The 16805-nt window shown below is 30.8% G+C and overlaps 2 protein-coding genes across 2 annotated transcripts; one reads left to right on the top strand and one right to left on the bottom strand.

Annotated features, from left to right (window-relative positions):
• The first annotated feature begins 3238 nt into the window (after positions 1–3238).
• Positions 3239–10949, top strand: LOC126737622 (vitamin K epoxide reductase complex subunit 1-like protein 1). The gene is made up of 3 exons (XM_050442598.1): positions 3239–3596; positions 10360–10457; positions 10510–10949. Exons 1-3 carry the CDS (start codon positions 3370–3372, stop codon positions 10755–10757), a joined length of 573 nt encoding a protein of 190 aa, XP_050298555.1. The 5' UTR covers positions 3239–3369; the 3' UTR covers positions 10758–10949.
• Positions 10950–11043: 94 nt separating this feature from the next.
• On the bottom strand, positions 11044–16597 carry LOC126737621 (uncharacterized). The gene is made up of 5 exons (XM_050442597.1): positions 16287–16597; positions 11886–12030; positions 11670–11827; positions 11317–11467; positions 11044–11257 (listed from the first exon to the last, which is right to left on the bottom strand). Exons 1-5 carry the CDS (start codon positions 16406–16408, stop codon positions 11105–11107), a joined length of 729 nt encoding a protein of 242 aa, XP_050298554.1. The 5' UTR covers positions 16409–16597; the 3' UTR covers positions 11044–11104.
• Between the last annotated feature and the right edge of the window lie 208 nt (positions 16598–16805).

The raw sequence follows: 16805 nt of genomic DNA, 5'->3' as shown, positions 1-16805 counted from the left end.
TAAAACTTTATACTTATTGTATACAACAAGAATATCTTTAATTACGAGACAGTTTTACCATTAACCAAAACTCTTTATTTTTACTCTCGACACGTGTTTCGCTAACGATATTACTAGCATCTTCGGGAGAAGATTAAAACTCAAGAATTTCTTTGGCATTTGTGCAGGCAGTGGCGAAGTCTAGCTGCAGTAGCTAATATATTGAATATATGCTTTTAATATGCGAAGTGAGATATGAGGTATTCCTGGCAGATATGAATATTATGCCACTAAGATATCATTACGCTTCTGCTCTTTGGGATGTAGAAATCATACTATTTTGCTAGATAAATTAGAAAAATGGGCTTCAAGGATGTTGTACTTGCCTTGATTAGGTCGTACTTGTTAAATACGAAGCAATATATATATTTAAATATTCAAGAATGCGTAATCTTTACCAGTAATTGTGGTGTATCTGTGCTGGGTCTACTGTTATATACGCTTTTTATTCTTAGTTTGCGACGAGCAAAATTGAATACCAAATTTTTCACAATTGCAGACGACTGCCTTTTTGTATTCGCACAACTTGGCGGTTCTGGTTAATCTAATCAAGAATATTTAAAGCTTCAAAATTAAATACATATTGATTAAACAAAAACAGACCAAATGAACATATCCTTAAATAATATTCCACTGGAAAAGGTAATAAATTATATAAAATACTTGGGCCTTATACTAAATGAAAATCTTAACTGAGATGCACAGGTTGAATACATAAAAGATAAAATTAGATCTTTAAATATCAAAATTTATACATTCTGTCAGTACTACGTACCAAATAAAGTACTTAAAAATCTTTTGGACACTAATGATATTTATAAAATATTAAAAATTCAACCCATTTTGTTTCAGAGTTAGAGCAGGCAAAATTAATTTTTGAGATTATTTATGAGCTACGTAAAAGTTCAATCAAACTAATAATTATTCAAATGACATACATTCATATCATAATGTTAGGAACTAATATAGCCCTATTAAAAAACCCTACTGATGAATTTTCACAAATATTTAACAAACTGTTGAAACCTCTTATCACAAGTTTATTAAGAAACTTAAGCTTAGTTTTAATTTCATAACTACACGTGTTGTTTACGTACAGTTAGTTATATGAATCAAACTCTGGCACCAATGCTACAATTATGCATTGTTTGGAAGTTCATTTACCTAATACTTTAATATCAGTGTAAACTTTATAAATGGTATTATCAAATATGTAAATGATTGCTTAAATAAATGTTGTTGTCAAAATTAGAATAATATTTTTTTTGTGTCATAAATTCTGTATTATTATCAAGAAAAAACATTAAATTGAAATAAAATAATTTCGCAAAAAGATTTATTTACATGCACTCACAGATTTTTTCCATTGTGCGCAAAAAATTTAAACTGGGTGATCTGTAAGATTGGAATTTACTCTGAAATATATTTGAATCTGAATATATCCCATAACCATATCATTGATCATAAAACAACAGGTAATCTATTTGTAGTTTACTAGCGCATTAGTACCTTGGTAGTAAGATTACACAATATTTTTCTTATAGTATTTGCACAGATTTACAGAATACATTATTACACAATATATTCTGTAAATCTGTGGTATTTGCAGAGGTGTATAACTTACAAAAAACTAATTTTGGTCAATTTTTATCATTGGTATTCGATCTAACTTACTTCTTATTCAATAGCATCTAGGGTTTCGTTATTATTTCCTGTTATTTTCGTTATTCCTCATTTCAGAGAGAGCTAAGGTATATAAAGTATTAAAATTTTCTTTATACATTTGGCAGAGGAATTAAAATATCTATAGTATAAGTGTATATCATATTGTAAAATTAGCTCTGTCATATATAAGTGGTAATTAAAGAAATAAAAAATGTTAGCTAGTTATATATAATACGAACAATTATTTTTATAGTATAAAATTTTTGTTTACGTATATAAGATGAACGAAGAATAAAATTTAAAAAACCGTTGAACGTTTTTACTTTTAAAACTATTGATTTGGTATATTTTTGCTTTGAAATATTAAAAATTTAGAATTACAAATATTAAGCAAAAATTTTATTAAAATCATAAAAACTAAATGGTGAACCAGTTTGGAACTGCTTTTCGACGGGATTAGCCCCGGGCCATTGAGAATATATATAGTCTATGCTTTTTCAGACTCCGTTTGTAGATTAGCGAACACCTCCGGTTATTTTACACAAAGTTTGTATTTAACTATTCATTTATAAGGACTATTTTTTTTTTTTTTAAAGAATTTATATTAAATTAACTGTTAGATAATATATGACGAAATTGTAAATTGTTTGCTTGCTCGTTCTTGTCACTAGATTTTAATTAAAATAAAATTTAATGACAAGCATTTTTGTATTTTTTTGAGCTATGGTGAAATTTGAATATGAATGATGGATGAACTAAGACCACATAGTTTTGAAAGACCTGGGTGTCATAAACTTTTTTTAAAGTAGTTCTGGAACTCTCAGGTAAAGTCCAGGCTCTCCAAGTTTTAATACAAGACTATTCTTTGTATTGCATAAGGTAAAAATTTGGGCACCTACCTTTTAATTGTTTGGTCTCCAGAATCAAACGTTTTATTATAAATTATTTGAATGTTAATATTTCCATTTTTTTTTCATTTTTAAAAGGGGGGGAAACGAAAAAACTGCAGTTCCGACTAATTCATATATTTCATCATGTAATTCATATTCTCAATACGACTTTAGGTCGTATGTGCTTGCCTTAAAATACTATTTTTTATTACTGCTGTCGTTTTTAATCTTAATATCGTATCTTCGATATCTCTTTTTAAATCATTTTATTGAATAGCTATAAGCACATCATGCTTTGTAACTGGGTATGGACCTATTTAGCAGAACAAAAAATAAATATCTGTAAGACATAAGCATTTGATCCTGATGATCCGGCTCGTAGGACCAAAATAATAATGATCATGTGGCATAATTTAACCGTTTTGATCTTTGCACACAGGATATATTTTTATTTTAATTCAACAATTTGCTGATATGCCAACTCTCTAATTCCATAAGTACGAGGAAACATTACAAATCCAATTTATTCTTGTTCCTGTTAACTTTTCGTTGTAGTCAATAATCCTTGAAAAGTAATCTCGGCAACGTCGCTTATAATCTGATTCACATGCGCGCACGTGTGCAGCTGTCTGTCAGTGTCAAACAAAATATTTTTTGTTTACATTCGTCTGTATTGTGCAAATCATTGCGTTTTTTAAAGTTTGAACTTAAATATTATTAATTTTGAGCTGATATTTAGCTTAGACGCAATTTTAAAATTTTATGCTGATTCAAGATGCGCGCAAATATGCAGCAGAAAATGGCCAGTGAGCGAAATGTGGAAGAAAATAAGGGAATGCCTCTATGGGTCTACAATCGTCTCTTGATATTTTTTTGTCTGGTGGGCCTAGGACTTTCGCTTTATGCATATGTGGTGGAACTACATATGGATGAAAATAAAAACTATAAACCTTATTGCGACATAAGTCCCCACATGAGCTGTACCAAAGCCTTTGGATCCTCGTAAGTTGATTTTAGGTGCCACATTCAATACTTCATTTTCACATAAATTATGGATACATATATAAAATTATAAAGAATATAGTTCAAGCTTGCAAGGGTTTTGTATCAATGTTTATATTATATCATAAATGACAAAATTTAGAATCAAGTCTAATCATGACTATTCAAAACTAATAGACTTAACCTAAGGAGACCAATTGAAACTCTTTTTGCATTTTTCCTTAGTACTAGTAATCAAGGCTTCTCACAATGTCTCCAAATATAATTATCAAAAATACTTAGTATAGTTCAATAGAGCACATAAACTCATAACAGCTTAGTATTCATATAAGGCTTCCACTTTCCAATAATAATAAGTTGGGTTTATGGAAAATTAGTAATAGACAATCTAGTAATATCTCATTTTAAAAAAATTATTCCTTTTGTCTAATAAAAGCTTCTCAATTTGTAATATATATAAGCAATTTTTCTTGTTTCATTAGTAACATTAAACAATATATTCTTTTTCAAAGAAGTATTTAACAATCTAACTTTTGAATTTTACACATGTTCATTTACAGTATGAATGTTGTACCGTAATTTCCCATAACAATAGTCCACTTTTTAGATTTTCTCTTACTTTACAAGTGTACAAAGCCCTATAGACTAAATGTTTGTTTTAAGATATGTTCCTGTTAGGTGACCTTATTAGCTTTTTTAAACAAATTATAGATAGACCTTATATATAAAGCAAAATAAATAAAAAATAAGCGGTACAATGTTGGGCCCATAGTTACCCAACTAGGTATGGTCCAGAATGATTATATCATCTAAATGATGCATTGGACCAAAGTTGGTATACTGAAACACAACTATGGTTCAGAAAACCGATAATGAAAAATAAAACTCAGATTTTAAAGTCGAAATTTATTTTAAAAAAAAGGTATTTTAGGGTAAATTAACATACTTTTCAATATCCGATCAATCGTATCCAAGCACTTTGCCAAAAAAAGAAAACTTATAACTCCTCATATGAAAGAAAATGTGCTATATTACGTAAGACAACAAAATCTTGTGTACAAGCATCCTAAAAACTAAAAAATTCCAAATTCACTTTAAACTTCAAATTTCAAACAAACATAACATCTAAAACACTTTACCATAAAATTTACACACATTACCAAAATTAATCATAACAAAACAGATTGAGAAAAAAAAAGCATCTTTTTGATAAATTTCATTAAAAAATAAGTAAAGCTGTCAATAAAACAGAATTTAGAAGAAGTAAATTAAATTATTTAACAGGAAACAAAACTAAAACACTAAAATGATGTTAGAGCACAGGTTAAAAGGTATCATTAAAAAAATCGTCAAGGCTATAATATGCCCTGGATAATAAAAGTGACTTTAATTCCTTTTCGAATCTCTTAACTTCTAAAACTTGTCTGATACATAGAGGAACATGGTTGTAAATTTTTTTGCTAAGTTATATAAGTGAGTTCTTGGTGAGGGAGGATGTAGGGATTGGTAAGGGAAAATCGTTAACCTGGCGAGTCATATGACCAGTGTTAGAGGGAGGTTAAGGACATTTATAAATAAGAGTAGCTGTTTCTAAGATAAAAGGAGAAAAAAGAGTTAGGATTTTTTGAGATATAAAGAGAGGTTTACAAGAATCTCTTAACCTAGCGGAACATAGGTATCTAACTGCCTTTTTTTGAATCACAAAAATTATGTTTAATAATCCCTTGTTGCTTAAACCCCAAAAAGGCAAGCCATAACGAAGGTGGGACTCAATAAGAGAAAAGTACACTGAACGTGCAACTACCCCTCCCAGCTCATGCCCCGCCATTCTTACTGCAAAGCATCCAGAGGATAATTTTGATGCAAGATTTAGGATATGATCTTCGAAGCGAAGGCGACCATCAATGGTAATACCAAGGAACTTACAGTTTTCTTTGTTTTGCAAGGGGGAGTTTTCACTAAACATAAGGCCCTGAACGTCACACTTAAATCCCATAAATAAAGGTTTTGCCCACATTAAATACAAGACTGTTTGCAGCACACCACTCCGATAAAATCTTAAGATCCTTAAAAACCTGGGCTCTAACATTATCAGAATCTCTATGATTCCATAAAATGGTGGTATCATCAGCAAACTGAACCACTTTGCCCTGCAGTTTTAATGAACCCAAATCATTTACATAGAGCAAAAATAATAGTGGTCCTAACACTGAACCCTGAGGTACTCCAGTTTTAAGGGATCTGGAATTGGATAAACATCCAGATACTGTAACTCTTTGGGTACGATTAGACAGATAGGATTCCAGCCATTGCAATGCCACACCTCTAAAGCCATAATTATTGAGCTTAGACAGTAATTAAAAGTAAAATCAAATTTTTAGGTTAAACAGTCAAAATTAGTAGAGAACACAAGATTTATCTTTAACAAAACGCACAAGATTTGTTTTTAAACTAACTAAAAAAATTAAAGTGTTCTAGCTAGCCTAATCTTTTTGCAATTCTGCAACTAAATACAGTTGTCGACTCTTAGAAAATAATTTTGGACTTTCTATTTTCTTTACAATATCTTCTTTAGAGTATTTTAGGACATCCTTTTGTATTGGCCACTTCCATAGATTCCCAATTTGTTCCATGCAGCTGACCATGTACCCATTTTTTGTTGTTTCCTCGACCACACCTGGAAAATGTTTTTGTTCAAAAATGATTATAACAAAATCGCCTTCAGATATTGTACTAGATTGATTATTTTGTGATGAAGGTTCATCAATGAAGGTTGGTAGCATATCACTAAAATTCTCTGATAGAGTATCGGAGCCTAAAGAAATTTCTCCTAAACTTTCTTCCTCTGAATCACTCAATGCAAATTTATTAAGCTGCTTACTTTTTTTCTTTTTTTCTGTTCCAGAACTACTAGACTCGTTGATATTATCTGGTCCTATACTTTTGCCTGGCTTAACATTTAATTTTTTCTTTTTCCTGATAGTCCGGGGAACAGTTTCTGACATTTTCAAGAAAAGCTGTAAACGATTTATTGATCAAACCATAATCAGAAGACTCATTAACCCTGTTGCTACTGGGAAGTCTAGCTTAAACCTGATCCCAACTGAAAGGATAAATCCCTGCTTTTCTAAAACCAGACTGTAAATTGGTTGCAGCATTTTCTTTTGTTCTCCCAAACAATTCGTTTAAAAGGCATGGAAAAACGTCTTTAGGGACTGTAGGATGTCTTCTTCCAGCAGAAGAGCTTTTCCACTCATCCGACACTTTTCGCCAATGAATTTTTAAAAATAATCCAGCGGCTGAGTTAAGTGAGTCGAGTTTGGTGGCAATGCTACAAAGGCAATGTTATGTTCCTCGCATAATTTAATAACCTTGGGACTCATATGTGAGCTTAAATTATTTCCGATCATGACAGATTTTTGAAATCTACTGCGCTTTATCATGGGAAGTAGAATTGACATAAACCAGTACTCAAAGCTAGATCCATCAAACCATCCACTTTTACTTCTATTATATCTGGTTCCTGCAGGTCCACCCTCGGTCCACGTATCCCACATTTTTTCGGCCTTATAGTTAACATATGGAGGACATAATTCACCTGCAGCATTGCCACACATCATAATAGAAACTGCCGGTTTAGTGGAATTTTTAATTTGTTCCAGATATTTGCAGCCTCGCTTACTTAAAACTATTTTTTTGCCAGGATCATCTACCAGATTAGTTTCGTCGTAGTTAAATATCGCTGTTGGAGGAACCCCTTGAACTTCGGCTTCTAAATGGTCAAAATATTTTTTTATAATTTGATCATCGACAGCAGCTCGGCATCTCTTAATGTTACTACAAAGCCTCTTCGACAAATCCCCTTTTCTCCGCAGTAAAAAGCCTTCCATCCAACGTTTTCCCGGAAAATTATTTTGAAACCTTGATTCGTTGCGCCCGGTACTATCCAAATACATCTTAAATCAAATGGAGTCACGGGAAAGCCAAACTCACACATCACAATACAGTGTTGAACAAAATACTGTTCTTCTTCCTCACTAAAAACGCATTTTCGTCCTGGTGGGTTAATACAGTTATTTTTTATTGCTTTTAGTTTTGAAATAATAGTGCTGCGCGGAATATTATAGGTCTCTGAAGCTTTTCTTCGAGACATTTTTCCATTTTTTTATATCTCCAATGCACTGCCCCAAAACCTTTTCGGAATAGGGGATATAGGGCCTTGCCCCTACTTTTCTACGTTCCAATTTTGATCTAGGCATCTGAAAAAGAATAAAAATGCAATAATTTGTTTTTAAAAAACTAAAAAATGCAATGTTTTATTTTTTGGCACATAACAATAGTCTGGCACCTATAATAGGTTAATATTAATCTTTAAGAAACAGTATCCCAACAATGGTCGACAAGTTTCCAACAATGGTCCAGTGGTCATTGTTAGGTTCTAAGCCATTTTCCATAAACAAAAATATTTAAAAAAATAAATTAAGGTTATATGAATTTCAAACATCTTTAATAAGCAGAAACATATAAATAAATATACAGGAAAAAGTATATAAGGAAAATCTTTACCGTAAGGGATGGACAGCACAAAGTTCGTAGGTTATGAAAATCACACTTAACTGAGCCCTTTGATCTTGTAATCGCTCTGCGTCTGGGACCATGCGGACGGCAACTGGAACAACTTCTCTAGGCGGTTTCAATAGTTGTCTTTGCGGGTAGCTGCATTTTTCGTTCGTTTAAGTGGGGATAACATACACGTGATTTTTTTAAATTTACGCGGTCTTTGGACCATAGTTGCGCTTTAGGACTAAAGTTAGGGGAAACTACGGTATTTATATAAGTTAATGTTCAGCCAGTTTCTGATCTTGTCAATGGCTGTCTGCTTTGCTAATAATTACCAATTATCTGTAGTTCTATATTTTAATGCAATATAATCAAGAAAAATATTAACACTTTTAAGTAGATAATAGATAAGTTTATAAAATATATTGTAGAATGACCTTTTTATTTAGTTAAACAAATACACAAATTATTACTCATAAATCCATAATTTCCTACAGGTAACTTAATACATCTCACCATAATTGTCAGTTCACATCACTCATGCTAACCTTACAAAATATAATAACTGTCAACACATATGACATTATATCTCTAGGGGTGAAATTCAAATTTTAAAATTAAATACTACAATATAAATAAAAAAGACAGGACTTTATTTTCAACAGTCACCCACTTATCGGAAATTCAAATGTAGTTAGATTAAAAAAAATAAAAATAAACAATAATTATTACAAATGTGTAGATACTTTGCACCTATCATAACAAGAAGCCTAAATAAGAATCCAAAACATTTTAGGTAGAGTAAGTAGAAAAAGTAGATAAACCAAGAAAAAGCAATACAGACAAATATATAATAAAAAAAAACAATAGAAATTCTCTTACAATAATAGCTTTCTCTTAATGAATTCCAGCATAATTTTTGACATAATCTATTAGAGATCTAGCCACAATATTGCTATTTGGATGCTCACTGTAGACATTGGGTTTCTTGAATTTTGTCTTGGAACACAAAAAGCTATTTTATTTAGCAGACTTACTACACAGTCTATTTTGATATTCAACAACCTAAATAAAAATGAAAAAGCAGTAATCAGTGGATGCCAAGTAATCATAGCATATCCTGATTGAAATCTAACCAATGAATTAAATAAAATTTTTAAAGCTTTTGAGTTTTTAAATGCTTTGCTGTTTCTTAAAATAAAACCCAATGATTTTGATGCAGAAAGTATTGTTCTTAGAATATGATCATTAAAATTAAATGATTCATCAAAGTTGTTTCCCAAATCTTAGACCGTTCTAAGTCTGCCAAGTTTCTCCAAATTTATTTCATACTATTGACTTATAATATTTTTTTTCTAAAATATGAAAGGACAAATCATTTTGAAACATTTAAGTTAAGCCTACTTTATATGACACCATTCATCTAGAATGTTAAGGTCACTTTGTAAATGAAGACATTCTAATTCTGTACATACATATTTGCCCTAAATTTTAAGGTTATCAGCAAAAAACAGCTTGAGGTTTTTTAAATATTCCACAAGCTCGTTTATAAACAGTAAAAAGAGCAAGGATCCCAAATATTAACTTTGGGGAACTTCTAACTTACAAGATATTCTCATCACCCTTCAACTTCAACAAATCGATGTCTCTCTAACAAATATGATTTCATAAGTTTAGGGTAAGCACTTCTTCAGAGAACCCTAAATGTTCTGATTTATGTCAGAGTATATACAAATGGATCTGATCAATTTTTTTCTGAAAACCTGTAATTATGACATCTACTTGACCCTGATCATCTAGGATTATATAAATAAATAAACTGAGATAAGCAGCTTAAGTTAGTAGCCCATGATCTTCTTTCCATCATAAACCTGTGTTTCATTCATTTAAATAACAAAAGGGCAGCAACATTTTTTCTTGATTACACTACCCATAGTTAGAAAGGACTCAATAAGTTATTTTGCTCCCCTTCTTACAATTACTATTTTTTAGTTTTGTAAGGGAAAGATTAGTTATGTGAGGCATATTTCTATAGTGTATCAGAACCAAAAACATAGCTAGAACACACATCAACCATATAGTATTAGTTACAATACTATACATATATATACAATACTAAAAGTATATTTTTCTTCAAAAATTACTGTTTGTTTTAGAGTAAAATATAATTTGGATAAATGTATAAATTCAAATTGATTTTTAGGTATGGAAAAGGCTTTGGCATTTTTGGAAAAAAGTCTGTTTTTTATAAACCCAACAGCTTCTTTGGAATTGTGTTTTACAGCATGATTGCCACACTTAGTAAGTATCTGCTTCTAAGAGAAATATTAACTTTTTAGCAATTTTATTTTAGGTTTGGTTAACTCACCTGTGGCAGTAAATGCATCTCTCTTTTTAATAATACTATCCAACTTTGCCTCCATGTATTTTGCGTACATCTTATATTTTATTTTAAAAGATATGTGTTTGGTATGTATTGGAACTTATTTAGTAAATGTGATGAACTTGATTTTGATCACCAAGAAGCATAAAAAAATCCGAGAGCTAAGTGAAGCAATACAGACACAACACGAAGTTTCTCAAAGAAAGAAGGCTGAGTAAGAAAAAATTATTTCTTTAAAAAAACAGTTCTGTTATTGTTTAAAAAAAGGATAGTAGTGGCTTTATTAGTACCTAATTCTTATATTTAATATAATATAGTTGAGAGCTCTCCTAACAGTTGATATTACCTTGTACTCAGGATTTTTTATTTTGTAAATATGTATTTAGTGTTATAAAATGTTTATTAGTTAATTGCAATGAGTTTTATTTTCTTAAAACAGTCATAAAATGGATCTTATGCTAAATAGGTTGACTAGAAACATATATAGGAATGAATACAAATCAGTCAGTATGTAAGGATTTTTTTAAATCAATAGTTAGCAGCTTAACTTGTAACATTAAAATTGTTACTGTTTTTTTTCTCTATAATAGTTTTGGTTGTAAGTTAACGACAAAATATAAATGCAACCGGCACAGCCCAATATACATGAAATAATGGCAACACAAGGGTAATCATCTAAATTTCCTATAGGAACCAGCAGCTCGGGCTCTTCAAAGTCCTGAAAAATTATAGGTATTTCTTAACTGATAATATCATCGTATTAAATCCTATTCTTACTGCTTTATAGGTGATATTTTTCCACACTTTTGGTACTCCTGGTTCTTCTGCACTGGTTGGAGCTGTAACCTTTTTGCCTTTTCCACAAATTATATTGTTTTCTAGACAACTTATTAGGAAAAGTGGCCTAGTGAGCTTAACTTTTGCATGGCTAAAAGATAATATTAGTTGTAGCTACATATGAAAAATTAATATTGAATAAATTTACTCTGTTTCTATCAACTAATTGCCAGGAGTGAACCGAGAACATGGATCAACGGCTTTTTATAAAAAACTGTTTTAAGATTTAGCAAATTAATTCAATATAATAAAACAACTAGATTAATGAATGTTTATATTAAAATGTCACTTACCCTCCCATTAAACTTCTGTGGTATCTTAAGTGAATGGGTAGTTTTATAATTATCTTATCAAGTAGCTCAGATTTATTCAAGAAAATATATACAGTATGCTTTGTAGCTTCATGGGCAGGGGCTTCAACATCAACAAAGCCGTCAACAACAATATTTATCTAAGGATAAAAATTTGCCCAGACCTTTTTTCAAATGAGACATTAAATACATACATACCTTCCCCAATCTTTTTAAGTCTTCTGCTTGGTCAGGGTTGACATACATACCGGAACCGACATCTAGTCTCAATGCAGCATTGCAGGAGCTATTTAGCCACTTCTCTTTATTCAAATCATTGGTTTTTATTAACCAGTGTACATCTCTAAATTAAAATTACAATTTTTAAGCTTTGACAAATATCAGAAAATATATTTTTATATGTTATTTATTAAGAAATATTTGCACAAAATCTGCTTTAAAACAATCTCCAAAAAAGTTGATGGCATTAAGTAAGTGGTCGGATAGTTACTTCATTACTACTATTAACTTCAAAGACCGAAAATAATAACGGTTCAGACAATATAGTTGGTTCAAAAGTTGTCACAACAGTATACTGCCCAACTATGGAGAAAGGCAGTAACTGCCAAAAAATGTAAAAATCTTTTGTGACAACAGGAAAAAGCAGTAAGTGTAAATACAACACAAGTAGGCAGTTTCTTTGGGTAAACAAATATATGCTGTTTTCTTGCAATGCATCAGGTGGTTTTGTTCAGTTTGTAACCTTACTACTTAGTGTCTGCGGCCCTTGCAAAAATAATACCTCGTGTTCAATCAGTCATACTTGCACAGTGACAACGAGCGTTGATTAGTTTTTTTAGTTAGTAAGTAGTTGTAAATTCACAGTGAAAATGGACAAAAAAAGGTAAGTGTAAAAGAGATAATTATTTATTTATGTGGATTTGAAGAAGTAAAATAAATAAAAAAAATTTTCAATAAAATTTTGCTCAAAAATGATTTATAGCAAGGGTACAGGGTGTCAAAGTTACAAATAATAATTGTTTTTTTGTCATAGCTTTTAAAATATTTAATTGATCTTAACCAAATTTCGCACACAAGTTAATATAATTAATGCTATTTTTAGCTTGACAAGAACAGAATTGATTCTACAAATGGCGATGAATAAAAATTCCAGTAATATGGGGGAAGAAATATGTCATGAGGAGCCTGACAATATTATCGAAGAAGCGTCTCAACATAGCCTTATAATTTTGCAGAATGAATGTACTGACATAGGTAAAAATCTTGTAAAAATGTTTTAAATTAAGTATATTATGTCCGCTAAAAGCACTAAAAAATAGGTTTAAATTATTGGTATGTATTCTTACAAAAAATTTTCAGTAAATACTATGCAGACGGAACTGGTAGGATTAGATGCAGACGAAATTGGGGAATCCTATAATAACAGAGATGAAATGTGGACACAAAATTTGGGAAATATATTTGAAAATGGAGTTATTAATTTTGAAGAGAACCTTGGTAAGTAGTGTATAAGAAATATTAACACTTTTCAATTACACTGTTCAGCTGCATATTTAAAAATGGATGTAACATTTTTTTATGTTTAAATTCGACGTAAAAATAACTGTTCAAACTGTTTTTTTATTTAACTAATCTTTTTACAGTACCTGCAACGATTGAAGATAAATCAGATTTGGCACTGGGGAATGATTTTCAAGAAATTCAGGAACCCATTCTCCAGAATAATTTGACTCAATTGGAAAATGTACTTTATGAACGTAGTGACGGTAATAATGAGAATTCGGACATAATACCCGACTTGCAAGTTGTGGAAACAGAAGAAATTCAATCGCATGACTCTTTACAAGATGTATTTTAAGATGAGCAAGATATTGGAATTAGTCAAACAGAAAATGAAGAAGACTCTAGCAGTCCAGATGAAAATATTCCTTTGGCTAATTTAAAAGAAATACAGAGAAAGAGAAATATGAAAAAGAAGAAAAACAAAATATCACGGAAAGAAAGGTCTAAACTTAATATAACAAAACATCCACTTAGAGAAGCCTGCAAAGATTCATGCAGAAAAAAATACAAGAAATTAATAAAAGAAGAACAAAGACAATCAATTCATGACAGTTTTTGGTCTTTAACATGGTATATGATCCTTAATTCATGTAGCCGAGTGTCAGTTAAAAAGAGAACTATAACTGCTGGATATTCTCAACGAAATTTAACTTTTTCTTACAAATTAACTCAAGACAGTGGAATGTCAGTGGATGTATGTAAGATTTTTTATTTAACAACACTGGGATACCATCCAAAAAATGACAGAGTTATTTTTAATGTTTTGCACAAAACTGGACCAGGATCAATATTACCAAATAAAGACCGCAGGGGACATAATCCTCCAACCAATAAAATTGATAGGCAATTGATAATAAATCATATCGAAACGTTTCATCCAAGCATTTCCCACTACTGACGTGAACATGCTCCTTACGTGAAATACCTGCCCAGCGATGTAACCATTGTTTCTATGCCTCAAGATTTTATAGAAAAACATCCAGAACACAAATGTGGATATGAAGCATATAGAAAAATATTATTTGCAAAATTAGATTTACAAAACTGGGCCATAAAGAATGTGAAAGTTGCGAAGTTATGATTCTTCATGAGCACCAAAGTGAAAATTTAAACCCAGAGTGCTCAGTTTGCAAGAAATGGTCAGATCACATAAATAAGGCCAAAATCGCCAGAAATCTATATAAAGCACATGCAAACACTGACTACGATTGTAAAACAGTTTGCGTTTCAGCAGATTTAGAAAGAATCATCATGCTTCCAAGGATGAAAAGTTTTAAAAAAGTTTTGTTTACTCAAAGGTTAGTAGCTTACAACGAAACTTTTGCACTCCTTGGTTCAAAAAAATTCAATGCCAAAAAAGTATTACCATTTGCAGTTACTTGACATGAAGCCATACGGGGAAGAGGGAAAGAGGAGTTGATAAGTTGTTTCTTTCAGTTCATACTTCGACATAGAGACGCTGAAAATTTTATATTTTGGCTCGATAACTGCTCTTCCCAAAATAAAAATTGAACAATAATGACATTTCTTGTTTACATTGTCAATTCTTTAAGAGTGGCAGCTCAGACTATTTTTTTTTTTTTTTTTATTTTGAGGCCGGTCATACGTTTATGTCAGCCGACTCCCTACACCATCAAATTGAACTATCACTTAAGCGTCAAAAAAAACTTGTGACTTTAATGATTTCGTCACCGCTATTCAAAAAGCAAATGGAGGAAAAACTGAAAAAGAAATTATGATAACTGATTTTTATGAGTTTAAAGACTTGTCATCAGTTAATAAGAGAAACATGACAACTAACAAAGAAAAGATATTGCTATTGGATATTGTCCATGTAAAAGCACCACGAGGATCTTTTGACTTGATGGTCCAATGTGATCTAGAAAGTGAAAACTTTAAAACACTTAATTTCCTTCGGAGTGATGTATATAAAATAAAAGCAATTTCTGACCCTCTTCAGTTTACTATTCCACATGGAATTAGTGAGGAAAAAAAGCAACTATTATAAAAAATTTGTTGAGCCTAATGACCGAAAATCAAAAAGAATTCTGGCTTAATTTACCTGTGTTTACCGCTCCACAAAAAACACAAAATATTAAAAAGAAATGTAACAAAAAAAGAGTGACTCAATAAATAAAAATGTTCAAAGTTTACCTGTGTTATTTTTTATTATTACCCTTAAAAGCAGTATAATAAAAAATCAATGAAGAAAAGAAGTATGTGACAGTTACTGCTTTATGGTTGCCTCAGAAGGATATTTAATACAATGGAGAAAAGCAGTAATTGGCTTAATTAATTACTGTAGAACTAAAAAACGTTTTTGCTTATTGAAAAAACATTTCTGATATAGTCTTTAATATAAGAACACATTTTTGTTTAAAGTTTGCTTTAAAAAAAGCTTGGCAAATGATCTTAAAGTTTTTGCCCTTTTCCCACAAATTTGCTGATTAGCAGATACTGCCTTTTTCCATAGTTGGGCAGTATAGTGGTAAAGTCACAACAATAATATAGTGGTAGAATGACACAGGTAAGACTAGGGTATAAAGTAAGAAGAAAAGGTTATTGTGAATTGTTTTTTGATTGTGAAAATGTTTTTTTTTGTTTGTAAATTTAGTTTCTTGCATTTATTAGAGAACAGCACTGGAGTAATGTTACAAAGACTTATATTTCACCTCATTCCTATATAACTTAACCTTAAAAATATTAATCATGAGAGTCAAATTCATATTAATAGATTAAAGGTTTTGCCATAATACACATCTAAGGCTACCAGTAAAAACCTCAATAAGTTCAATTTTTATAGGTTCCTTATTTGCGGAATATTCTAAGAAATCTGCTTTTAATAAACCACAGTAAAAAAGTGGTCAAAATCTCTTAGAGTGTCTTTGGAAAAAATTGATGAATTTCCCATGAACCTCCTTTTGCCACTTTAATACATATAAAGAGAAAGATGTGATAACTTGTTTAAAGATAAGAGGCAAGACTTTATTTATGATATATAAGCTTTTATTATGATTAACAAAGATGCACTCTTACCTATGAAATCCCAAGTTTTCAACCTTCTGAGTTATTGAAACGTCTAGTTTAATGCAATCTCTGGCACCCTTTATAATCCTGGTAAATACTAGGACAAAAATACATAAGAATTGTATCTTCATTTTGTACTTGGAATAGAATTTTAACAATTAGTGGTGAGTTAATATTGATAACACCACCGTATATACTAGCCAGTGATAAAAAAAGATGCGAATAATATTATAATCAAAAATCGCTGTGTCATTTTAGTTTTTCAGACTTCATCAGCACTAAAAACAAACAACTTACAGAAATCTGAAGCATAACCTACAATGAGTATTGTGTACTATAACCTAAATGAAACAACGAATAGCAATGTTGCCGGAACTGTGTCTTAGGCCGCGAAACCTATTTAGAAAGAAATATTTTATGCATTAGAAATGGAACGGCTTCTTGAAACTCCGTACCTTGTTTTATCATGTAATATGTGGTGAAATTATCAATGTTTTTCCATATAAATGCTCTTATGTTTACGGATAT

Source organism: Anthonomus grandis, chromosome 6 (assembly GCF_022605725.1).
Source record: "Anthonomus grandis grandis chromosome 6, icAntGran1.3, whole genome shotgun sequence".
Lineage (NCBI taxonomy): Eukaryota > Metazoa > Arthropoda > Insecta > Coleoptera > Curculionidae > Anthonomus > Anthonomus grandis.
The sequence above is the reverse complement of the archived record's forward strand: the minus strand, read 5'-3'. Positions and strand labels throughout refer to the sequence as shown.

Coding starts and splice junctions, on each gene's coding strand:
- LOC126737622 (XM_050442598.1), top strand. CDS start 3,370: ATGCGCGCAAATATGCAGCAGAAAATGGCCAGTGAGCGAAATGTGGAA. Junction 3,597..10,359: donor ACCAAAGCCTTTGGATCCTC/GTAAGTTGATTT, acceptor ATTGATTTTTAG/GTATGGAAAAGGCTTTGGCA. Junction 10,458..10,509: donor CAGCATGATTGCCACACTTA/GTAAGTATCTGC, acceptor ATTTTATTTTAG/GTTTGGTTAACTCACCTGTG.
- LOC126737621 (XM_050442597.1), bottom strand. CDS start 16,408: ATGAAGATACAATTCTTATGTATTTTTGTCCTAGTATTTACCAGGATT. Junction 12,031..16,286: donor GAAAACTTGGGATTTCATAG/GTAAGAGTGCAT, acceptor ATTTTAATTTAG/AGATGTACACTGGTTAATAA. Junction 11,468..11,669: donor CACAGAAGTTTAATGGGAGG/GTAAGTGACATT, acceptor ATTATCTTTTAG/CCATGCAAAAGTTAAGCTCA.